At 30.2% G+C, this 21,288-nt stretch overlaps 4 protein-coding genes across 7 annotated transcripts in view; 3 read left to right on the forward strand and 1 right to left on the reverse strand.

Annotated features, from left to right (window-relative positions):
- Positions 1-553, forward strand: part of LOC108772926 (ejaculatory bulb-specific protein 3) — a 2,437-nt gene extending 1,884 nt beyond the window's left edge. The window contains exon 2 of the mRNA XM_018538587.1: positions 286-553. Coding sequence (XP_018394089.1) covers positions 286-452 — 167 coding nt within the window. The 3' untranslated portion in view covers positions 453-553. The remainder of the gene's footprint in view (positions 1-285) is intronic.
- A 1,419-nt stretch (positions 554-1,972) lies between these two features.
- LOC108772924 (ejaculatory bulb-specific protein 3) lies at positions 1,973-6,459 on the forward strand. 2 transcript variants are annotated; one of them, XM_018538584.1, is made up of 3 exons: positions 1,973-2,187; positions 5,347-5,484; positions 6,213-6,459. In XM_018538584.1, the coding sequence occupies exons 1-3, from the start codon at positions 1,992-1,994 to the stop codon at positions 6,377-6,379; spliced, it is 501 nt and encodes a 166-aa protein (XP_018394086.1). In that variant the 5' UTR covers positions 1,973-1,991; the 3' UTR covers positions 6,380-6,459. The 2 variants fall into 2 exon arrangements, with proteins under 2 accessions (XP_018394086.1, XP_018394087.1); XM_018538585.1 differs by lacking the exons at positions 5,347-5,484; positions 6,213-6,459 and adding an exon at positions 3,428-3,797.
- A 4,574-nt stretch (positions 6,460-11,033) lies between these two features.
- On the forward strand, positions 11,034-15,205 carry Pex5 (peroxisomal biogenesis factor 5). The gene is made up of 9 exons (XM_018538377.1): positions 11,034-11,174; positions 12,348-12,711; positions 12,847-12,966; positions 13,043-13,469; positions 13,558-14,101; positions 14,159-14,327; positions 14,397-14,554; positions 14,637-14,804; positions 14,979-15,205. Exons 2-9 carry the CDS (start codon positions 12,370-12,372, stop codon positions 15,016-15,018), a joined length of 1,968 nt encoding a protein of 655 aa, XP_018393879.1. The 5' UTR covers positions 11,034-11,174; positions 12,348-12,369; the 3' UTR covers positions 15,019-15,205.
- A 1,221-nt stretch (positions 15,206-16,426) lies between these two features.
- LOC108772710 (Hermansky-Pudlak syndrome 3 protein homolog) lies at positions 16,427-21,018 on the reverse strand. Of its 3 annotated transcripts, XM_018538306.1 has the most exons (5): positions 20,574-21,018; positions 17,176-20,426; positions 16,976-17,090; positions 16,699-16,887; positions 16,427-16,534 (listed from the first exon to the last, which is right to left on the reverse strand). In XM_018538306.1, exons 2-4 carry the CDS (start codon positions 20,398-20,400, stop codon positions 16,706-16,708), a joined length of 3,522 nt encoding a protein of 1,173 aa, XP_018393808.1. In that variant the 5' UTR covers positions 20,401-20,426; positions 20,574-21,018; the 3' UTR covers positions 16,427-16,534; positions 16,699-16,705. The 3 variants fall into 3 exon arrangements, with proteins under 3 accessions (XP_018393808.1, XP_018393807.1, XP_018393805.1); XM_018538305.1 differs by having other exon boundaries at positions 16,427-16,887; positions 17,176-20,422; positions 20,642-21,018; XM_018538303.1 differs by having other exon boundaries at positions 16,427-16,887.
- Between the last annotated feature and the right edge of the window lie 270 nt (positions 21,019-21,288).

Raw genomic sequence — 21,288 nt, forward strand, 5'->3', positions numbered from 1 at the left:
ACACACACACACACACACATACACACATGTATATATACATATCATAGAATTTTTTAAATAAAATTTCTAATTTCTTAAAAATATAGAAGATTCTCGATTTTATTTTTTTGTAAAAATTGCAAATATCGACGATAAATTTTTCTATTAATTTTCTTTAATTTTTCAATATTCTGTGCATACGTGTTAATTAGGAAAAAGATGAAGAAAGAAAAAGAGGTAAGAGAATCTTATGCTTCCTACAAATTAAAACCAAAACGTCAAGAGCTTTGTCTGATTTGATTTCAGAGGTTGCTAGCGAAGCTCTCCAAACTAAATGTAAGAGATGTACTGAAAGACAAAAAGAAATAATGGATGCAATAGTGGATTGGTATACAAAAAATAGACCTGACCAATGGGAAATTTTCGTTGCAAAGACTATTGAAAATCTAAAGAAGAAGAACGCTGGCGCATAATTGCTGACAACTCTATTGAAATAACGAGAAGACAACGGAAAAAATTGAAAATGAATTAATCATTTATAAAATTACTAAAACTTTTATCTCTTTAAAAAATAGATAAATTTTTAGATGCTATAATTATTAACGCAATCAATGCTTGTATTGTAGTACAATATTATGTTATAAATATTAATAACAAAATATAGAAGTGCAATTGATTTCACCTTTGTTACTTGGAAACCGTAACCACTACTTTCGTCGATACAAATAATGAGGCTACTTATTTGTAACATCCTCATTTGATATAAATTGAATTCTTTTTAAGATGAATTTTTATATAAAATCAGAATATACATTATTATTCTCTCATAATTTATAGCATATATAATAGTCACCATACATAGCATGTATAATATTTAACGTGACTGTCAATTTTTAAGTCAATTTTTCATGAAATACATATTACTTTTATCTTTGTCTAATCAACCGGAACTTTTTCAATACAAAAAACAAAATTCGATCTCCCAAAATATGCAATAATGTATAAAAGTATACAATAATGTATAAAAATATACAAATACGTAATATAATAATATATAGTATAACTTGAATATAGTCTGCATTTATATTTTGTAGGCATTTTAACTTATTTCTTTTTCCCATTAATGTCTCCGTATTTATCAATAATTAATATTTGCAAACATATAATCATTAATATTATAATAGATAACCATATTTATCCCGGTACAATAATACCGACTATGTTATACCAAAAACGTCCACTTTAAATTAATTCTCGCAGAAACTATATCTTATAAGTTAGCAAAACAATTTGTTGCTTTCAAAATATACAAGTTTCAAATTGGTTATTTGTAAAATATTTATAAATAATGATAAAAAAACATTGGTACTAAAGTAAAGTGCCAAAAAAATGTATTGCTTAAAACTGGTATTTAAGTATTGTCTAAATTTGTTGCTCTCAAAGTATCCAGAGACGTTATATAGTACTAAAGAAAGAATTTTTTTCTGATATTTACTGTTGCAATCACCAGCATGTTTTTCATTGTTACTTACATTTATTTCGCAATCAACAAAATTTAAATATTTCGACAACAACAAATTAGTAACATTTGTTACTAACTTAATGTTCCTTTAAAGGAATACTATTTAAAAAAAATTAAAGAGCGACACAATTTTTTTTCTTTGGCAACTTTTTAGTAACGAATAAAAATATTAAAATTGATTCTGTTTATGTCGCTAACTTATAAATTGAAAATTGTTAGCTGGAATGGAAACTTTATGAAAACATTTATGTTATGTAACGCCTTGTTATTAATCACACATACTCAAATTTATGTCACTATAACTGAAAGGATAATTTAGACACAATCATAGTTACTTTTTTCTCATTATGCAGTAAAACAAGCTACTTTTATACTACAAGATATTCGTCATTTTTCATGTCAATTTTTTCATCTTGTGCTAAGTGTATAAATAACATGCACACTTGATCAATCGTTCAGTTCATTATGAGTTAGTGCAAAAATAGGAGAAATGATGGCTCGATTAAGCTACATCGTGATTATCGGTATTGCACTGATGTGCGTTTTGGCAGAAGAATTTTACTCCGATCGGTTTGACAATATTGACGCCTCTAATATCCTTCAGAATGACAAATTGCGAGAGGAATATTACAATTGTTATATGGAAAAGGGGCCATGCCCAACAGAAGATGCAAAGTTCTTTCAAGGTATACTTACACCCAAAGTGTTACAACGAATAAATTTTCATGAAATTTCTTAATCAATTAAAAATCAAGTTACCATGTTGATTATATATGTATATCAATAGTTTTAGAATAATTAATGATGTAAAAGAAATTTCTGATAATAAGCATAAACAAAGAAAATAATTAAATAAATAATTAAATATTTTTTATTTAATTTGGGAAAAATACATGTAGTGTGTTTTTTCAGTAGACTTAATCAAAACGATATACCTAAATATATTATAATTTAAAAGTTACAAGAAAATTGAAATAACCACATATTTCAAATTTTTCTTAAAAACTGATACTAAAATTGCGCAAAAATTATGTCATTTGAACACAAATTAAAAATAAACATCTCTACATATTTATACATAAGGAATATTAGTCTTATTTGAGATAATCAGAGGTTATTGTAACGTTAATTTTTGGATAAATTTTCTAATTTCTTAAAAATATGACAAAAAAAAATATTTTTTAATTATATAAATATATTTTACAAATATTAAAATCTTTTTAAGACCGTACAATGATAAACAACAACAAGAAAAAGGAAGCCAATGACGGTCAAGGCTGGATCACAATGCTTATTATAATTATGTGTGAATTTTATATACTGCGTATGTAGTCCCCCCACAGGAGTCTAAGGTAGGTTTCCACTACAATGCCTTACTGATGAGTCCAGTAGTGGAAACCGGGACGAAACGCCAAAAATTATGTAATATTCTTCGCAATACACAAGAATTACTGAATTTTAAATACGAAATTTTAATTTATTATCTTCAGATTTTAATATGTCATTAAAAACACTATTAAGATCCATGATGCTATGAGCATCAAAAATTGTTAATCAATTGAATTCGTGATATTACTGCGGTAGTAAGTATGTATGCGTCAATGTTGAAAAATGAAAAACTATCAGCGTCGCGATTTATATGGGGGGACTACATACGCAGTATATAAAATTCACACATAATTATAATAAGCATTGTGATCCAGCTTTGACCGTCATTGGCTTCCTTCTTCTTGTTGTTGTTGTATATATATTTTTTTAAATTGCATAAATGTCAATATTTTTTTTCTTTAAAAACATACTTTTTCAAAATTTCATATGTGCTTGATAATTATAATATAATAAAGAAAAAAAATAGAAAAAGAGAAAAAGAAACAAGAGGATTTTATGCTTACTATGAGTTAAAGAATTTTTTTTATTTACTTTCAGGAATTATGAGCGAAGTTATCCAAACTAACTGTAAAAAATGTACTGAAAAACAAAAAAAATTATATACTGAAATGTTGAATTGGTTTACACAAAATAAACCTAAACAATGGGAAGCTCTTGTCGTAAAGTCTGTTGAGGATATGAAAAAGAAGAATGCTGGCTTATAATTGCTGAAATAACCAACAAAAGAGAGCACAGGAAGAATCGAAAATGTTAATCATCTATAAAGTTATTGAATTATTTATATTTGGAAACGCCTCTCTTTAGAAAAGATAGAAATTTTCAGATGTTATAATTATTAACGTAATCCATGCTTGTATTGTAGTTTTATGTTATAAAATAGTATATAATAAAATAAAATGTATAAGTGCTTTTGATTTCAATTTTACTCTCACAGAGAAATCACTGATATCTTGACTAATATACATATATTAAACATTACCAAGAACTGCTTTGCAAGGACAGTTGCCATATGTTTTCATTAATAATAATTTACTTATTAATAGTGTAACATGTATAGTGTTATAAAAATGTAATTAAAAAATTATAAAATTGAAAATGGAACACTCTTGTTTATGTAATATTACAATACAATAAATAAAGCGTCATAACAACGGCGATATATTATACACAGTCCTATTTATAAAATAATAAACGTTCAGTTGAAACGTCTTAGCAACATTAATTAGCAATCTATTTAATACATATTAGTAATTAATTATGATAAAAATTTGGACTAATAAAAATAAATTTAATTAAATTAATGAAATCCTATATTTGAACAAAACAGATCTTAGTAGTTAAATATTGTTGTCTTATACGTATCTAATTCTGCAAATCGCGCCTTAAAATATTTTTCGGTCTTAAAAACACAATCATGATCAGTACCAGAGTAGTATTATTTATTAAATTGATAAACAATTTTTATGCTAATAACCATTTTTATAAGAATATTAATAATCTGATCAATCCAGTGTTAATGGGAATCTTGCGAATAATTTGTTATGAAAAATACTTATTACGAAAAATACTCAATCAGCAATGCTTTATTCATCGACGCGTTCAAATAAAAGAATTTATTTATATAACTACACAATGTATTGCGTTTTTGTCAAAAGAACTAACCATTCTATATAATACATATAAATGCACAAAGTATACTGATTTTCCTTATTTCCAATGTATAATATTATTCACAGTCTAATTGCTCGATTATCATTTATCTTAATTTACTAAGTGGAAAAGATTACTTAACGTTTACAACATGAATAATATAATATTTATTCGCAATCTGAGTCATAATCGCTTTGCTATATCCGGACTGTGCAATTTATTTTTCCGAGTACTTAAAAATATAAAAATATAAACTTGTTTATAAATAAAACTCCTTTTAAGCTAAAATATATTTTAAAAATTTAAGGTTTGAACAGGAATTATTCTATCGCTCTAAATATTTATTATAATAAAAATTACACCATTACAACATGTTATTTTATATTAAAATAAATCAAAGATAAAGTTATACTGTATTTACGAGAATTACATATTAATATCTAAAAATTATTACTTGCAATGAAAATTTTATGAGACGTTATTTACATAATGCATTGCTATTAGCTACATTTATATATTCAAATTTATATGTATACGACTGAAAGGATAATTTAGACATATGTATGTAATTATCACAGTCAATTTTTTTCTTATTATGCAATGAGACACACAAGCTATTATTTTATATTATAAGGCATTTATCATCTTTAAATGTCAATTTTTTTAATTTTGTGCTAAGTGTATAAATAAGATGCACATTTAATCAATCATTCAGTTTTTCTCACAAGTTAGTGTAAAAATGATGAAAAATATGATTCGGTTAAGCTACGTGATGATCATCAGTGTAATACTGATGTGTGTTTTAGCGGAAGAACTGTATTCCGATAAATACGACAACACTGACCCCATGAGTATCCTTCAAAACGATAAATTACGAGATGAATGGTACAATTGTTTTATGGAAAAGGCGCCATGCCCAACAGAAGATGCGAAGTTCTTTCAAGGTACACTTTATACTCACAATCAGAATATTTCAACGAATATTTTTACAACAGACTTCAATCAGCAATTAAATTTTTAATATATCAGTAGTTTTATAATAATTAATGCTCGTATAAATAAGAAATTTCTGGCAATAAACATAAATAAAAAAAGTATTAAAATAATGTTTCACAATTAATTTTGAGAGAACATATTTTCATTCGGGAAAGAAAATATAAAAATTGAAAAATAGAAAAATAAATAATTTAAAAAATTAAAATTACGAAAATTGTAATAATAACATATTTCGAATCTTTTCTAAAATCTGATATTATAAATTGCGCAAAGATTACGCATTCGAACGAAATTTAAAAACAGAGACATCATACGAAAATATTACATCTCATTAAAGACAGAGATTATTGTAAAATGTATTGTTAAAGACAGAGATGATAATGTTTAATTTTTGGATAAATTTTCTAATTTCTTAAAAATATAAAGAATAAGATATAATAGAACAATTGTGAAGGGCTAAGAACCAGTTATGTAATAAAGAATAAGATTTATTTTTAATTTTATTTTTGTAAAAATTGCATAGATGTCAGCTCATTAAATTTTTGTTACTTTAAACTTAATTTTTCAAAATTTCACATATATACTAGTTAATTATAACAAAGAAAAGAAACAAAAAAAAAGAAAAGAAGAAAGAAAATTTTATGTTTACTATGAATTAAAACCAATTTGATTTCAGAAATTTTTAGCGAATCTCTTCAAACTAAATGTAAGAAATGTACTCAAAGACAAAAAGAGTTGCAGCTAATAATGAAGAATTGGTATGAACAAAATAATCCTGAACGCTGGAAAGCTCTAGTCACAAAGTCTATTGAGGATATGAAAAAAAAGAACGCTGGTAGATAATTGCTGAAATAATCAACACGGAGAGCATGGGAAGAACAGAAAATGCTAATAATATATGATATTACTGAATTTAAGTATTTAGAAACACCTGTTTAAAAAAGATAGAAATTTCTAGATACTAATATATATGATAATTATTGGTACGATGTATGCTTGCAATGAAATAAAATGTATTATATAAGCACTTGATCTTAATTTTTTTCATAAAAAATATAACCATTAATCTTTCCGATACAAATTAAGTTATTTATTTATAATTGTAGTAGTAATACACATATGCTGTGCGCTATTTTAATTGACTTTAACATTTATGTTCCATTGGAAAAAGAATACGATGTTGAAGAGTAATAGTATATGTAACTCTTTAACTCGTTTTTTATTAGAAGGCAATAGGAGGATAGGAAGAGTTATTTTATCTCTCTATTTCTTAACCAGCACAGACAACTTCATTGAAATGTTCGATCTGTATACATATACCTATTATATCTGTAACATTTTTACTTATAATAATAGATGTAAATGTGAACTGATACTTTAATACGATTGATTTTTGCCTTTAGTTCTTCGCTCTAACAGTAAGTGTAGAAACTAAGTATAATATAGAGTAACTGAGCGCACATTGAACAGCTTTTTTTGCTAAACTCACAATCAGTCATATTAAAATATACTCAGATATATCCAAATGATATTTTATTTTTTATCGTTATGTAACAAAAATTAATATTTAAATTTATTTATATTTTATATTGTCATTTTCTTTTGAAAATAATTAGATATTTAAAGCCCATCTTCTCTTTTTCTATGTGTGTGTATGCGTGCGTGCGTGCGTGTGTGTATAGTTTATTACATTAATTTGATATTTCGATCGTTTATATTTTTATGTAATTTATGTGCATTTTTAAATTTGAAGACATTAATCATCTATTTAAAACTCAATCTAAAGTACAAAAATATCTTCTACAATAAATCGTAAATGATTGAAAAGTTACTTTTAATTATCACTTTGTCATACTGACTAGTGTTCTACTTGAGGATTTTGCAAGATATATCATTATAGTATCATTGCTAGCTGTACTTAATAAAAATTACATCTCACTCTGATACTGCTATGACATATGCAACAGCTCACAATAATATGATATCACTGATATCACCTTTTGACAATCTGACTTTTTATGACGGATATGTCAAGAATTCAGTCAAAAGCTTTTTTTATTGAATTTCAGAGATTGTTAGAAGAACTTTCCAAACTAAATGTAAGAAATGTACTCAAAGGCAAAAAAAAGATGAATTTAATAAAGGATTAGGATATGAAAAATAGATCTGAATAATGGGAGGCTTTCGTTGCAAATCTTTCGTCTCTCCATTAAAAGAAAGAGAGAGATGAAAAAAAGAAGAACATTGAAATAATTAACAAGGAAGGTACGAAAAAAAACCGAAGATGTTAATCTTTTACATTATAAAATTTTTTAAATTCGGTAACATCTCTTCAGAAAAAAAAAAATTAAATTTCCAAGTGTATAATTATTAGTGTAATTAATTTTTGTATTGGTATTTCGTTATAAAATAAAATATAGAAATATAATGGTTTTAGTTTTGTTTCATAAAAATTGTAACTATTACTATTTTCCAATATGAATTATGCTAGATTTTCCAATAAATATAATAGACTGCGCATCTTTGTGTGATTATCCCCATTACTATAATAATATTTTTGCTGGATTTACTTCGGTAATAAGACACTTGTGTCTTAATTTTAAATTAAATGTGTTTTAATTTTAAATTAAAAAAAATTTCTTAAACAGAAATCATAAGACTAATCAAACAAGATATACATAACAACTTATTATAGTAAGAATGCACAATCTATAATAGATACCTGTCAAAGTTAACAACATTATTATATGTAGTATATCTAAGTACACCTAAAAGAGAGAGAATGACATAGTAGTTTTATAATCTGAATACAATAATTACTCTCGCATGTTTATAAATGCGTATAGTGTTACAACACATATACAAAGTTATATAAGTTTACATGTTGATCTAATATTTACATTTTTAATTAATTTGTATTCATTTGCATAATTAACAAATCTACCTATTTAATACCATCTAATTAGTAAATAATATGTGCACTTCCCGATTTCCGCGCATATTATATTTGTTAATTAGACATAATATTTTTATGCTTGTACAAGGTATCTATTTCTATTGCATTATTTTGAAATGGCACAAATATTAAGCATGATTTAAAATTTTTTATTTACATTTATATTATATATGTGTATAATATATATATATAAAACTATAATTTAAAAAAACTATGTAATACCTAAATTATTCTAAGCAGAATCGCAAGGCTCGCAACACATTCTCGTAAGATTTATAAAAACTTATAAGAGAGTGCTTATAACTAATTAATTTATGCAACATTTTTACAGATAATTTCTTGTTAGCCGTAAAATTTACGAGAAATCATTAGATATTTACGAATAATCATACACATTATGATATATATGTATATAAAATTAGAACATCAGTTACAAGTTTTTATAAGTCCTATCAAAACTATTACAAGCCTTATATTTTGCTTAGAATTAATTAGTTTTAAAGAGCGTGTAGATAATAGACGCAATTATTATAATTTCAGTAATTATAGAATATCTACTTGTTTTTTTCTTCTCAATTTTGTTTATATCTACTTGTGTTTATATTATTAGATAATAAGAAAAACATTATTAGAACATCTACTAAATTTATATATAGAAAATATCTACTTTCAATTATTGTATAAAAATTACTATTAATTACATCTACTATGTAAGTAATTGCATAGTCATCATATAGGTACATATATTTAACACAAATGTCAATTTTTAATTCAATTTTCCAAAAAATATTACTTTTCTCGTTACCCCTAATTGATTCAAATTTCTTCCCAAACAAGTACAAGTTTTAATTTTGCAAAATAAAAAATATGTAGTAAAACATATAGAAATACATATTTATACATATATTATTCAGGGCTCGGCACGCGATGCAACTTTCGGTCGATTTTTGAAGCACGACGATCGAGCGGCATTTGGACTGCGCGCGGAGCGGTGAGATGACGAAGGGGATAGCGGAAGGCGGAGTTGATTCGAAAATCGACCGAAAGTTGCATCGCGTGCCGAGCCCTGATATAATATATATGTATAATATAACAATAATATATATGTATAATATAATTTTTGAACATGGCCGGAGACACTACCGCGTCTCCTGATACGTGTATAGCATAATTTGTGTGAATACTTTAATTTATATAACGCGCGTTTTAAACTATCACTCTTTACCTTTAATGTTTCATATTTACCGACGATTAATATTTACCGACGATTAATATTTACCGACGATTAATATTTACCGACGATTAATATTTACCGACGATTAATATTTACCGACTTATCCTCGATAGATAATATATTATCTTTATACATTTGCTATGACTTGATATAGTTCTTTTCATCATACATACTGGTCGCGAGGGCGTATTTCATCGTATGTCTGCGTTCGATTTGAACAAATACTTTAAACTTAATTCTATCTTTATCATTTATTATACGTGAAAGAAAGATAGCATGAAGCTGACAACGCGAGAACAGCTAAACCGAACGCAACCATGATATGAATTTCTAATGCGCCAATACACTGTATAAGGCCACTATCATCTTATTTGTGCGTTTTTGTCATGTAAATTTTTCAAGCCTATTGATTAGTTATCAGATGGACAATAAAGAAATTCAAAGATCTCTCTGTCCTACACATATTTGTTGTACGATAAAAACGCATGAATGTGAAATAGCACCCTATAATTCGTCAAAGACGTATATATACATACATATATATATACATGAATCACAGTTCACAGTCATCGCGAAATAACGAAATTTTATAGATTATATAAATGTACCTGGTAGTAGTCGATGCACTTGGTCAAGAAAATAATGAGATGTACAGAGATCCAATCCATCAGAAACTGCGACTCCGAGATCAACGCCATTAGTGGATATTACTGACGCGCACAGCAGCAGTCGCACTCAATGTTTTATACGTCACGACGATCGTACGACGTTTTACAAAACACTCCGATCACTGTTCGCGTTTACGAGTCCTTTTGCGAGCAATAATTACCACGAGAAATACGAAACTGTCCTCCCGATTCCGATAAGTTCCGCGACCCGTAATTGAATGATCAATTCGAGAATCGCAATATCGCAGTTCAAAATTTCGATAATCGTAAGTATCGAAGCAGCGAGCCAATCAGCGTTCGGCAGGTCCGACTACGCTCCTATCATGTCAATTCACTTGCCACGGTCAAGAATGTGCACGTCTCGAGGTGCAGAAAAAGCGTATGGAGATGCAGATGAATAGAATAACATATTGCTCTCGAATTCTCTGTTGAAATGCAGATTAATCTTTTTTTAATCGCGTCCTATCGAAGAAATAGGAGAGATGTATGTTTTCCGTTTTCCCAAGTTTCTCCTTCGGTAACTTTACATCTCTCTTCTACTCGATCTACTGCGCGCGTTCGATTGGCGGGCGAGTCCAGTCCTCACTCTACATACTTTACCCCTCCTTCAGTTGTTCCGGTACAAAGTCTCGAATAGTTTTGGTCACAGTGGTCACACCAAAATCTTGCTGCTCCGCTCTCCGCTGTTCGTTCTGTGATGTTCTAGAGGAGTACGTGACGATAACGCTCAGTGTGTCATAACAAGGACGGAACGGACGAAAGTGACGAGGAAATATCGAGGTGGTCCCATTGTGATTCCCGTTTTCACGCGGCTTGCGAACAGAAATGGCATCGATAAAATTAGCTGACTAATAACACCAAACTTCACGCGACAAATGATTCTTTTTGATGATCGTGCGCCCACTTCAGATACTGAGCGCTCAATCGCAGCAATCTTCTTGTCATTGAACGACTTGGTCTACGTACACGAAGCTAAAACCTCGCGATTTCTTATCTATGCGTTATGCATACGATACATTGACTTCTGTCTACAAACTTTCTTTTGCCTATAATTTTGCATTACATTTTGTGCACATGAAATGTTTTTCTTTTTGATTCACTTAGGCTAATTCTACAATGTGCTTGTTTCCTGTTGTTTGTCTCTTGCCTTTTAGATCAAGAAGGCAAGAGACGAAGGCAAAAAAACAGGAAACGAAAAGCATATTATAGAATTAGCCTTACAGATATAACACGACGTTTCAAATGTCCAATGTTTCTTGCGTTTTACCATTTTTTACGTTTTGTCTTTTACCTCTTATTTTGTTTCTCCGTTTTCATCCAAGATAAAAGTGAAATTCGAAAGAGACAAGAAACATATAATGTAACAAGAAACATTGTCGTTGAAACAATTTCAAAAAGGAAATGTGGCAAAAGACAAAAAGCAAATAGCATATTGTCAATTAGGTTTATGTGTCTACCGTTGAACTCAATATACCATTGAACTTAATATTTAATGTAGACAAAGCTGGGCATGTGTTTAAAATACTTTTATTTGAAAACAGTAATTTTAATACGATTGTATCATATATTTTGTATTTCAGCGGTGTGCATGAAAATATTCTGCATTTTATATTTTATGCAAGTATATAAAAGTATTTTATATTTTGTATTTTAGTATTAATAATAAAAGATTGAAAGTATTTTGTATTTTAAATACTAAGATTGACGATTAATGTTATTATTTAAATTATGAAATATATAAAGCTTTCAACCTTTCAATTTTAAATACAAAATATGTAATACTTTCATGCACGCCATTAAAATATGAAATATAAAATCTACTTTTATTGAAAACTGTTTTAAATAAAAGTATTTTAAATACATGTGCTCAGCCCTGAATATAGATAATAAATATAGCAAATGTCTCTAAATAGAGAGAATAAGAAAATAAAATAGCAAATTTTTCCAATACAGGAATCCAATAACAATATAAAAGATGGCATTTCGTGAATTAGTGGAAGGAGACTGTGGAGGTCCCAGTTCTTTGATACATCTTGCATCACATTATGTGCAAGATCGTGGCTTCAAAGAAGAAGGAATTCATCGGCCGTTTAGTTCGTCAGAAGCTTTTCAAACACCAGATGCAGATCAATTGGTTCAACAATTCTTAGAGGAACCTGCCTGCCCACAGACGTTTCGAATGGATAATCTATTACAGGAAATGAGGGAAATAGATCAAAGTATTCATCCCTCAAAAACTGGACCTGAGATTATAAGGAAAATAAAGAATGACTTGGACAAAGCTCGGGAAAATCCTTATCTTACACCTCAATCTCTAGTAAATTTATTTCTGTATAATTATACTTATTTCTAGCATTGTAAAATATTTTGTTATTGCAAACGAATTATCCTATAATTCTTGAAGAGAAACCTGCTTGCCTAACAGATGTTTTGAATAAATAATCTATTACAGGAAATGGGAAAAATTGATCAAATTATTCATTTAAAAACTGGACCTGAGATCATAACGGAGTTACAGATTGATTTGGATGAAGCTTGGAGAAATCCTTATCTTACATCTCAATCTCTAGACGTAATTTTATTTAATTAATCTCTAGAATTGTACTTATTTCTACTGTTACAAAATAATTATTGCAAGTGAATTATAGGAACTTAATGCAGATGTTATATGGAATGCATCTGTTTTACCTGTTCAAGAGGAGGAAGGCGCGAATGACGAGATAAATGAATTTGGTTTAGATCCAAAATGGGCAGAAGATTTTCTAGAATATAAGACGGATGTTGTAGAGGACATTATTAACAAAAATGATATTCAAATTTTGGAAGATGAAGAACCAAAATTGGCGTATTCAAGGTTTATGAAATTTATGGAACGAGAAGGTGATATTCCTATAGAAAGCAATCAAACAATTAACTTGAATGGTACAAGCGAAGAATGGGTAGAACAATTTATAGACAATGAAGCAGTTAATGTAATACCGTTAAATGATAATACCGTTTTGAATAAAGTAGAAGAAGAATTAGAATCTGCAGGTACATGGATAGACGAACTTGTAAAGGAAGTTCCTCCTACGGGTAATATTTTAATTTCTTTTCTTTTTAAACAAAGTATGTGCCTTTAATGATAACAATGACTCTATTAACATAATAATTAACATTTTAGAAGACAATATGGATTCGTTATGGAAGCGATTTGAAGAGGAGTGGGATAAGATTTCTGTACATGGAAACTCCTATACGCATCCATGGGTATCAGAATTTGACACATATTATGATCCATTTAATAAGGAATATGATTTCTCTGAGACAAATCCTATGAAAGATTTGCCAAATGCTTTGGCTGAAGGCAAAAAACGACTAGAGGCGGGTGATTTACCAAGCGCTGTACTATGTTTTGAAGCTGCTGCCCAACAGGATGAAAATAACGTTGAAGCCTGGCTACTTCTTGGCAAAACACAAGCTGAGAATGAACAGGATCCTTCGGCCATCTCTGCTTTAAATCGTTGTTTGTGTTTGGATCCATCGAACAACGTTGCTCTCATGACATTAGCGGCTTCTTATGCAAACGAGTCTTATCAAAAACAAGCTTGTCTAACACTAAAGGAATGGTTACTAAAGAATGAAAAATACAAACATCTTGCAAATTCAGAATCTAATATTAAAAAAGATGAACATCCGAATTTCAGTGTGTCTACTTTATTATATGAGTAAGTCAAGAATAATTTTAATATTAGAAAATTTGTTTATATGCTATTTCATTGTAGGAAAATATATGATGAAGTCAAAGATCTGTATATTCAAGCCGCGAGAATGAATCCTCGAGATGAAATTGATGCGGACGTACAATGTGGATTAGGTATATTGTTCAATTTATCGAACGATTACAACAAAGCTGTGGATTGTTTTCAAACAGCGTTGCATGTGCGTCCTGATGTAAGTGCAATTTATTTCTGTTGTGATGAATGGAACTGACATGCATATGTGAATGTATATTTTCGAAAGGATTACAGATTATGGAATAGATTGGGAGCTACCTTAGCTAATGGTCAACGATCAGAAGAAGCTGTAAACGCGTATCATCGTGCCTTAGAATTATCACCTGGATTTATTAGAGCACGTTATAATCTTGGCATATCTTGTGTTAATCTTGCAGCGTATCAGTAAATATAAACATAATTCTTAAGCTACAAAAAATAATGTATCAATGAAATTATTATATTAGAACTATGTATTATGTTAAAGGGAGGCAGGTGAGCATCTTTTGACAGCATTGAATCAACAAGCTGCTGGAAGAGGTCCACAAGCTGATAATGTACCTCGTAAAGCAATGTCAAATACAATATGGTCAACATTAAGATTAGTTATATCATTGATGCGCAAATATGATTTGATGGAAGCCGTAGAAAACAGGTAATATTTTACACATTGCAAAACTGTTCAATTTTACTTTGCATACGAGCGATATTATTTATATTTTTCTTTCAATACATTTTTACACAATATTTTATATGTTACGGCTATAAAAAAAAAAAGCATTTGTAACAGTTACTCGTATATTTAAATATCCATGATATATTTTTTTAGAGATTTGCCAAGACTAAACAAGGAATTTGGATTAATGTAAACGGGCGCAAATGTTATCAAGATTTATACAATGGTTCATTTTTATATAGACTATTATAGGAATACATTCGGAATTATATAGGTAATCAATAAATAATAGAATGTTTTTTTTTATACATATACTCTAGCATTTAACTAAATTCTAAGATATTCTAACTAAACACAGAAAATGTACATACAAATAGGTGACATTTAAGATATTATTGAGTTATTGCATTTTATATGTTCTGGCTCTCTTTAACTTTGATATTCTGTACATATGATATATATATATATATATATATAAGAAATATAAAACTGGGACAAATAACTCATTTATTGTTAACGTTAAATACGATTTATGATTATGAATAGTAATTGAATAATATTTCAGTGTAATCTATATTATATTAGCTGTAGAAACTTGTCAATATCTTAATATTTCTAATATTGATTTTTATTAAAGTAGATGTAAATGTATATTTTAAATTGATTTTGTTTAAAGTATTCTATTAAAAATATTTCAATTGCTCAAATTTAAATCTTGCTATTCTATTCTAATTTTAAACTTAATTTTGTCACTTATATAAAATTGTTATTTAAAATTTTATGTATGTACACCCAAGGACTGAAAAGTTCCAACACTTTTTTGAAATGGTTTTGGAATGCAACCTTCTCTTTCAATAAGCATTCCAAAACCATCAAAAAGAAAGTGTTGTAACCTTGTAGTCCATGAGTGTACATACTGAAATTATATTTTATAAATTATTGTAACATTAAAATAAAAATTTAGAATTTATATTTTTTTTTTTATTAATAGTTGTAATAGTGATTATTGATGATTTTGTGAGGAATAAAAATCATGGCTAAGATATAAGATCAAAAAGCAATTGAGAGGTTATTATGTGTTTATTTTTTTATGATGAATTATAAATATTATTAATTATTCTAACATAATTAGATTTATAATAAAGAGAAATTATTGCTAAAGGCACATCAAAGTTACATATTTTGTAACACTCAAAAATTGATTACGTAAAACTACTTATTAGCATCAACAGATTTGATAAAAACTATTTTAATAAAATTCATTTGACTAAAGATATACCTTCTGTTCCAGAGCAGAACAAATTTGATTGATAATAATTAACTCTAAAAAATCTTGGTATATGATCTGTGTAGAGTATTTAAACATTAGTATAATTATTTGTAAATGCAATCATTAATTATAAATATTTTTATATGGATACAATACACTCCAAATTTCTAATTTTCGTATACATTCGTTATTTTACGTAAAATTTTATGTGTTAGTATTACATCACCTTTGCTCTGGGACAGATTTTACATTTTTAGTTATAATATAATATATCTATATATAGAACGATTTAACAGTTAATTATAGATGAATTTTATTTATAATATCTCTTTTCGAATTTCTTTTAATAATTAATGAAAGTTATTGATTGTTAAAATGCGTGCATCGACATAACTATTAACTAACGAACATCAGTTTACGTGACTGCATTAGGAAATGTCTGAAATGTTTGTAGAAATGGTTAATCTGCGAGTATAAGTGCACACAAAGTAATTTTCCGCAATATCATTGTTAAAGCGTGATATAGGAATTTATTAATTCGTAATTCCTTTTAATATCACTTCCTTGTCTAGAAATTAGCTAATATATGATATTTAAAGAAACCTTATGTTCACAACTTTAGAGTTGTCAAAAGTTGTTGTCCGGTTTCCATTATCAACGATTTTACGTGATCCGCATGCATAATTTGATTGCACATTTCGGTGCATCTTTGAAATGCTGCCATGTCATCTCTCGGCAAGATGCGATGTAGACTTTTCATAGGCAATGCATGCGGCAAGTGATTAAGAATTTCTATAAATTCGGAAAAAAATTATTATGTACTATGTATTGCATACTCTGTTCAAAGTATTATTCTGTTCATATTATGTTCAACTCTCACCTTTCATAATCTGTGTGTATAAGAGTTGTAACTCTTGTTCCGTCGTTGAAGTGGCAATTTTGTCTCGCGTTAATTCAATAAGATATTTCCACTCAGTATCCTTCGTATATCTATCCTAAAACATGGTAAAAAGACATTAATTTATAGCAGAATGTTTAGATAAAAATTCGGTATCTCATATTACTGTATGTCAAAAATACCTTCGCATATTGTACTACAGCTTGTGGACAGCTATCCATTAGAATTATCGTTACTTCTTCCGTATTCTGAATACATAATGTCTTGAGAGATAAATTTCCATCGATATTTTGCGTTTCGAGAAATTGTTTAACTTCATGCAAACATTCAATCGGCAGAAATTCGCATGACAATACGGATTGCAACTTAAACAATTCCTTAGGTATAGTTTTTTCGTTTTCGGATGCGTTATTAAAATTCGTTATATCTTTAAAATCGTTCATGCTTAAAATTTTTTGGTAGTCTTTGGCGTACGGTGGCATTTTGTTCAAATAACTTGGTCGATATTTAGCAAACATGAAATATTCTTTATCATTTTCTTCCTGATCTTCTTTGGAATCTGTTTTATACACTCTTGTTTGAGTTAATTTGCCTAAATATGATCGTACTAATAATTTGAATGCCTCAATGAGAGCAAAGTCCGATCGTATCTGATTTTTATTTATAGTTGGCCATTCCATCATGAATTTTGAACTGAAATAATTATGTAAATATTTCTCGAGGAAAACTTGCAAGGTGGCGGCTGCGTTGTGCCCGTCTCTTCCAACTCGCGATGGCAAATACTCCAGGAACACCTGTATAATTTGATGCAATGACAACGTACTTTCTTCTTCTATTATCTGTATTAGAATGTCGGCGAAAGTAGTGTTCTTTATGAGCATCAAAATACCAGCAAAATCCGAAAAAGTAGCGATCATAGGACTTCTCTTTTTTATTGCAGCTACATCAAATAACAATTCCCAGCGTTCCAAAACAATCTGCTTGATACATCGCACGGAAACTGGTTCTAGTGCCTTCTCTGCTTGTTCTTGTTTGTCTGCTTGAATATATAAGAGTGCCAAAGCGAGTTGAACAACATCGCTGGTTTCGTGTGTTAGCAGAAGATTTATCAATTTTTCGGTAGCGTACTCCCTTAACACAGAACTGCCGAAAATCAATGTCAACAAATCCTCTGTCTCTAGTTTACAAATGATCTCTATTATATTTTGTCCTTGAAAAAGTGCATCAGCCTCAGATCCGCTTTTCATTGTGAGAAGCGCATCCGTTAAGAACGTCAAGAGTCCTGGTGCGTCCTGACAGCATTTCCTGCATAATACTTCCGAAGGTTTTAACCCAGACATTTTGTAGTAAGAAATACATAAATCCCAATCCGATTCATTTTCCGATCGTATATAATAATCCGCGAGCAATGCGCACGATTGATTGTAGAGATTTTTTAACTTGAGATCGTTCTTGTGCATCGTATCGTCGAATTCTTCATTATTCACATTGTAGAAAACATTCTTTGCTAAGCGTATCAAGGCGTGCGCTTCTCCTAACAAGTGTCGATAAGTGCTCGGACTAGAGGATTTGTGATTTCTTGCTGCATTCAACATATCGAAATATACGTTCTCGAATTTAGGTAAATTCAAAGAGTACATGGTCCAAGAATTGTCTGCTTTAGCCAGCAGAACTATATAACTCTTCGTATGCAACAATTTCTGTATTCCTAAAAATGGTCTTAAACCAATTAGACTTATCGGTTCGATGATATTGGGACAAGTCACTCTCATTCCATTTATACTATTTGACAATTTGGCGATATGATGAGAAAGACGTAATGTATAGGACTCAAGACCTGCCTCGGTCAATGCATGAAGTACTGTGTGCTCCAGCGCCACATGATGAACAGGTGCGGTGAATGGATAAGTGGTCAGGCACGTTGCATCCACAGAACTGCTGTTTGCCGTGGTGAAATGATATAGATAGCCTTCCTGCGTGGTACAAACGAAGCAACTTACACCTTGCAAGTATCTGTATTTGTCAGATCGCAACATAGATTTCTTTACACCAGTGGTGTTACATTCCTTCTTCATATACAACGGCTTCAACACCATGCATTTGAAGATCTCTAGAATTCCGTCTACTTTGGCATTATTATTTCCAGCATTGATTTTTAGACATAATAAATTTTTTATCATATAATTTTCAGACCAGCCTACGTCAGGTGAAGTTGTTTTAATAAAGATTCTAATGTCCGCTGGATTTAATATAAAAGGACTGAGAGCATGACCTGGACCAGCTCGTTCTAAACTTATCAATGGTAGATTCACCGTCAATGGTTGTGAAGAGGGATCAACAATTCCTTGTGTAATTAATCTTTGCATCTCATCTTTCTCATTGCATATTAGATGTTCCCAGTCTATGTAATTCTTATTATTACTTGCCTTTGTTCTATTGAAATCACCCGTTTCTGACTTGTACCATATACTTCCTTTTGTGCCCTTGTGTTTTTTATCTTTAGATTTTACATTGGTTATCACTGTCTCATTATTTTCAGATGTTACATATTGACAATCTTGATCTATAGATTTGTGCTTTATATTTGTTCCCTGTAGTGACGTATCGTCATTTCCAAGACTACCACTATTTTCTACAAGAGATGAATCTGTGGATATAGACGTTTTATCGACGGAAGAAGAAGTGGAAGTTAAAGAGCTAAGTTGGTCAATATCTTCGTACATTGAGTTCGTAAGACGAAAAACTGATAAAGTTGTATTATCCATGATTGCTATAAAATCCTCTATAATTTCCATGCGTGTAGGTGTAAATGTGAATCCCAATGACCATGGTCTAGGTTCAAAATCTATAAACTTTATCTTTGATACTTGTTGCGTCTCGATCTTGAACTCGTGCAGAATGGCACTGTTTCCCGAGGCTATCAATAAGTTTCCAGTGCATTGGCAGCAAGCAATCAATGTAGGTTGTACGCTCAGAGGTAACTCTATCATTTCCAAGCTGTTCAAGGGTCGATTTAAACTCGGCGTGACCCGACCGGCAATCCTGGCTCGCATTGGCTGACTCTGATCCTTCGCTACAGCCCAATTCACATAAATTCTTACAAAATTAGAAGTAGCTTTGTTTGCATGATTATTGCTCGCAGTATCTCTGAGATATTTTGATTCCAGCGTCACGACATAATCTCCCTTGGCGCAATGTACCATTTGATTGATCATATCCACTGTGGGGAAAACAGTACGCAATTTGACGTCCGAATTCATCAGCTCCCATACCTCCACGCAATGTGTGGGTAATGCCAGTAGTAGCATTTCCTGTCCCTGGCTAGTTGCTGTACACGTCGCCGTGGGTTCCTCAATTTGGGCGACATTCTGCCCCAGGAAATTGTGCACCGTTATCACGCGTACCATCTCTGTGCTTCGTTTTTATCGTCTATCTAAGTGAATAAAACATAATTTTATTAATTTTAGCTTTGTTTATCTAAATATTAAAAGTATGTTTTTATAAACAAGTTATATAATAAGTTAAAAATAGTAAAATAGATAACTAGAGTCACAGATACATACATTCTCCCTTTACATACCTAATTTATTTAGAACTCAACAACTCTTAGGATTACGATATTGCACGTAACACAGGCATTATAATTACACTTTTGTCTTCGTTGGAGTTTCCGCTTCGTTGACAATTGATGTGTGAGCGTCGTAACGAGTGAGCATTCAAGTCGATGTTTGTTTAGTGGTACCTATGGAACACGACTCAACGCACGGAGGTACGATTCGTGGAGGAGCGACGTGCCGTCAGGTATTTTGTTATGGAGCAACGGGCCGGTGAAGCCGTGAATACATTTACTGGCATTCTGTCGTTTGTGCGTCAATCTCACGGAAATCACGATGTGATGCGACACACACAGTGGAGGCTTCACGAGAGAAAGGCGTAGCAAATCGCATCAACAAACGCGATCACGCGGCGTGTTCTTTTTGGCCGGCGTCATGCTTGAAATGCGTTTTATTCGACGAAAATGATTATCTAACACACAGTATGAGAGAGAAAGAGAGAAAGAAAAGAGTTGGTCTGTTTGACATTTCTCGGCAAATTGCGCTTGCGCGCGAAGAGCTTGACAGCGCGTTACATGCATCTTTGCATCCCCTGCACTGCGTTATGCTGCACTTAAAAAGAAACAGATATATAGGATTAGGTATTCGGAAGAAAGAGAAAAAAGATGAAAAGTACAGTTTGACTGCAAAGGACAAGTTGGAGTATACCGTGGTTGAAGTCGACAGGAGACCATCGACAAT

The sequence above is a fragment of the Cyphomyrmex costatus genome, unplaced genomic scaffold (assembly GCF_001594065.2).
Source record: "Cyphomyrmex costatus isolate MS0001 unplaced genomic scaffold, Ccosl1.0 scaffold193, whole genome shotgun sequence".
Taxonomy (NCBI): Eukaryota; Metazoa; Arthropoda; class Insecta; order Hymenoptera; family Formicidae; genus Cyphomyrmex; species Cyphomyrmex costatus.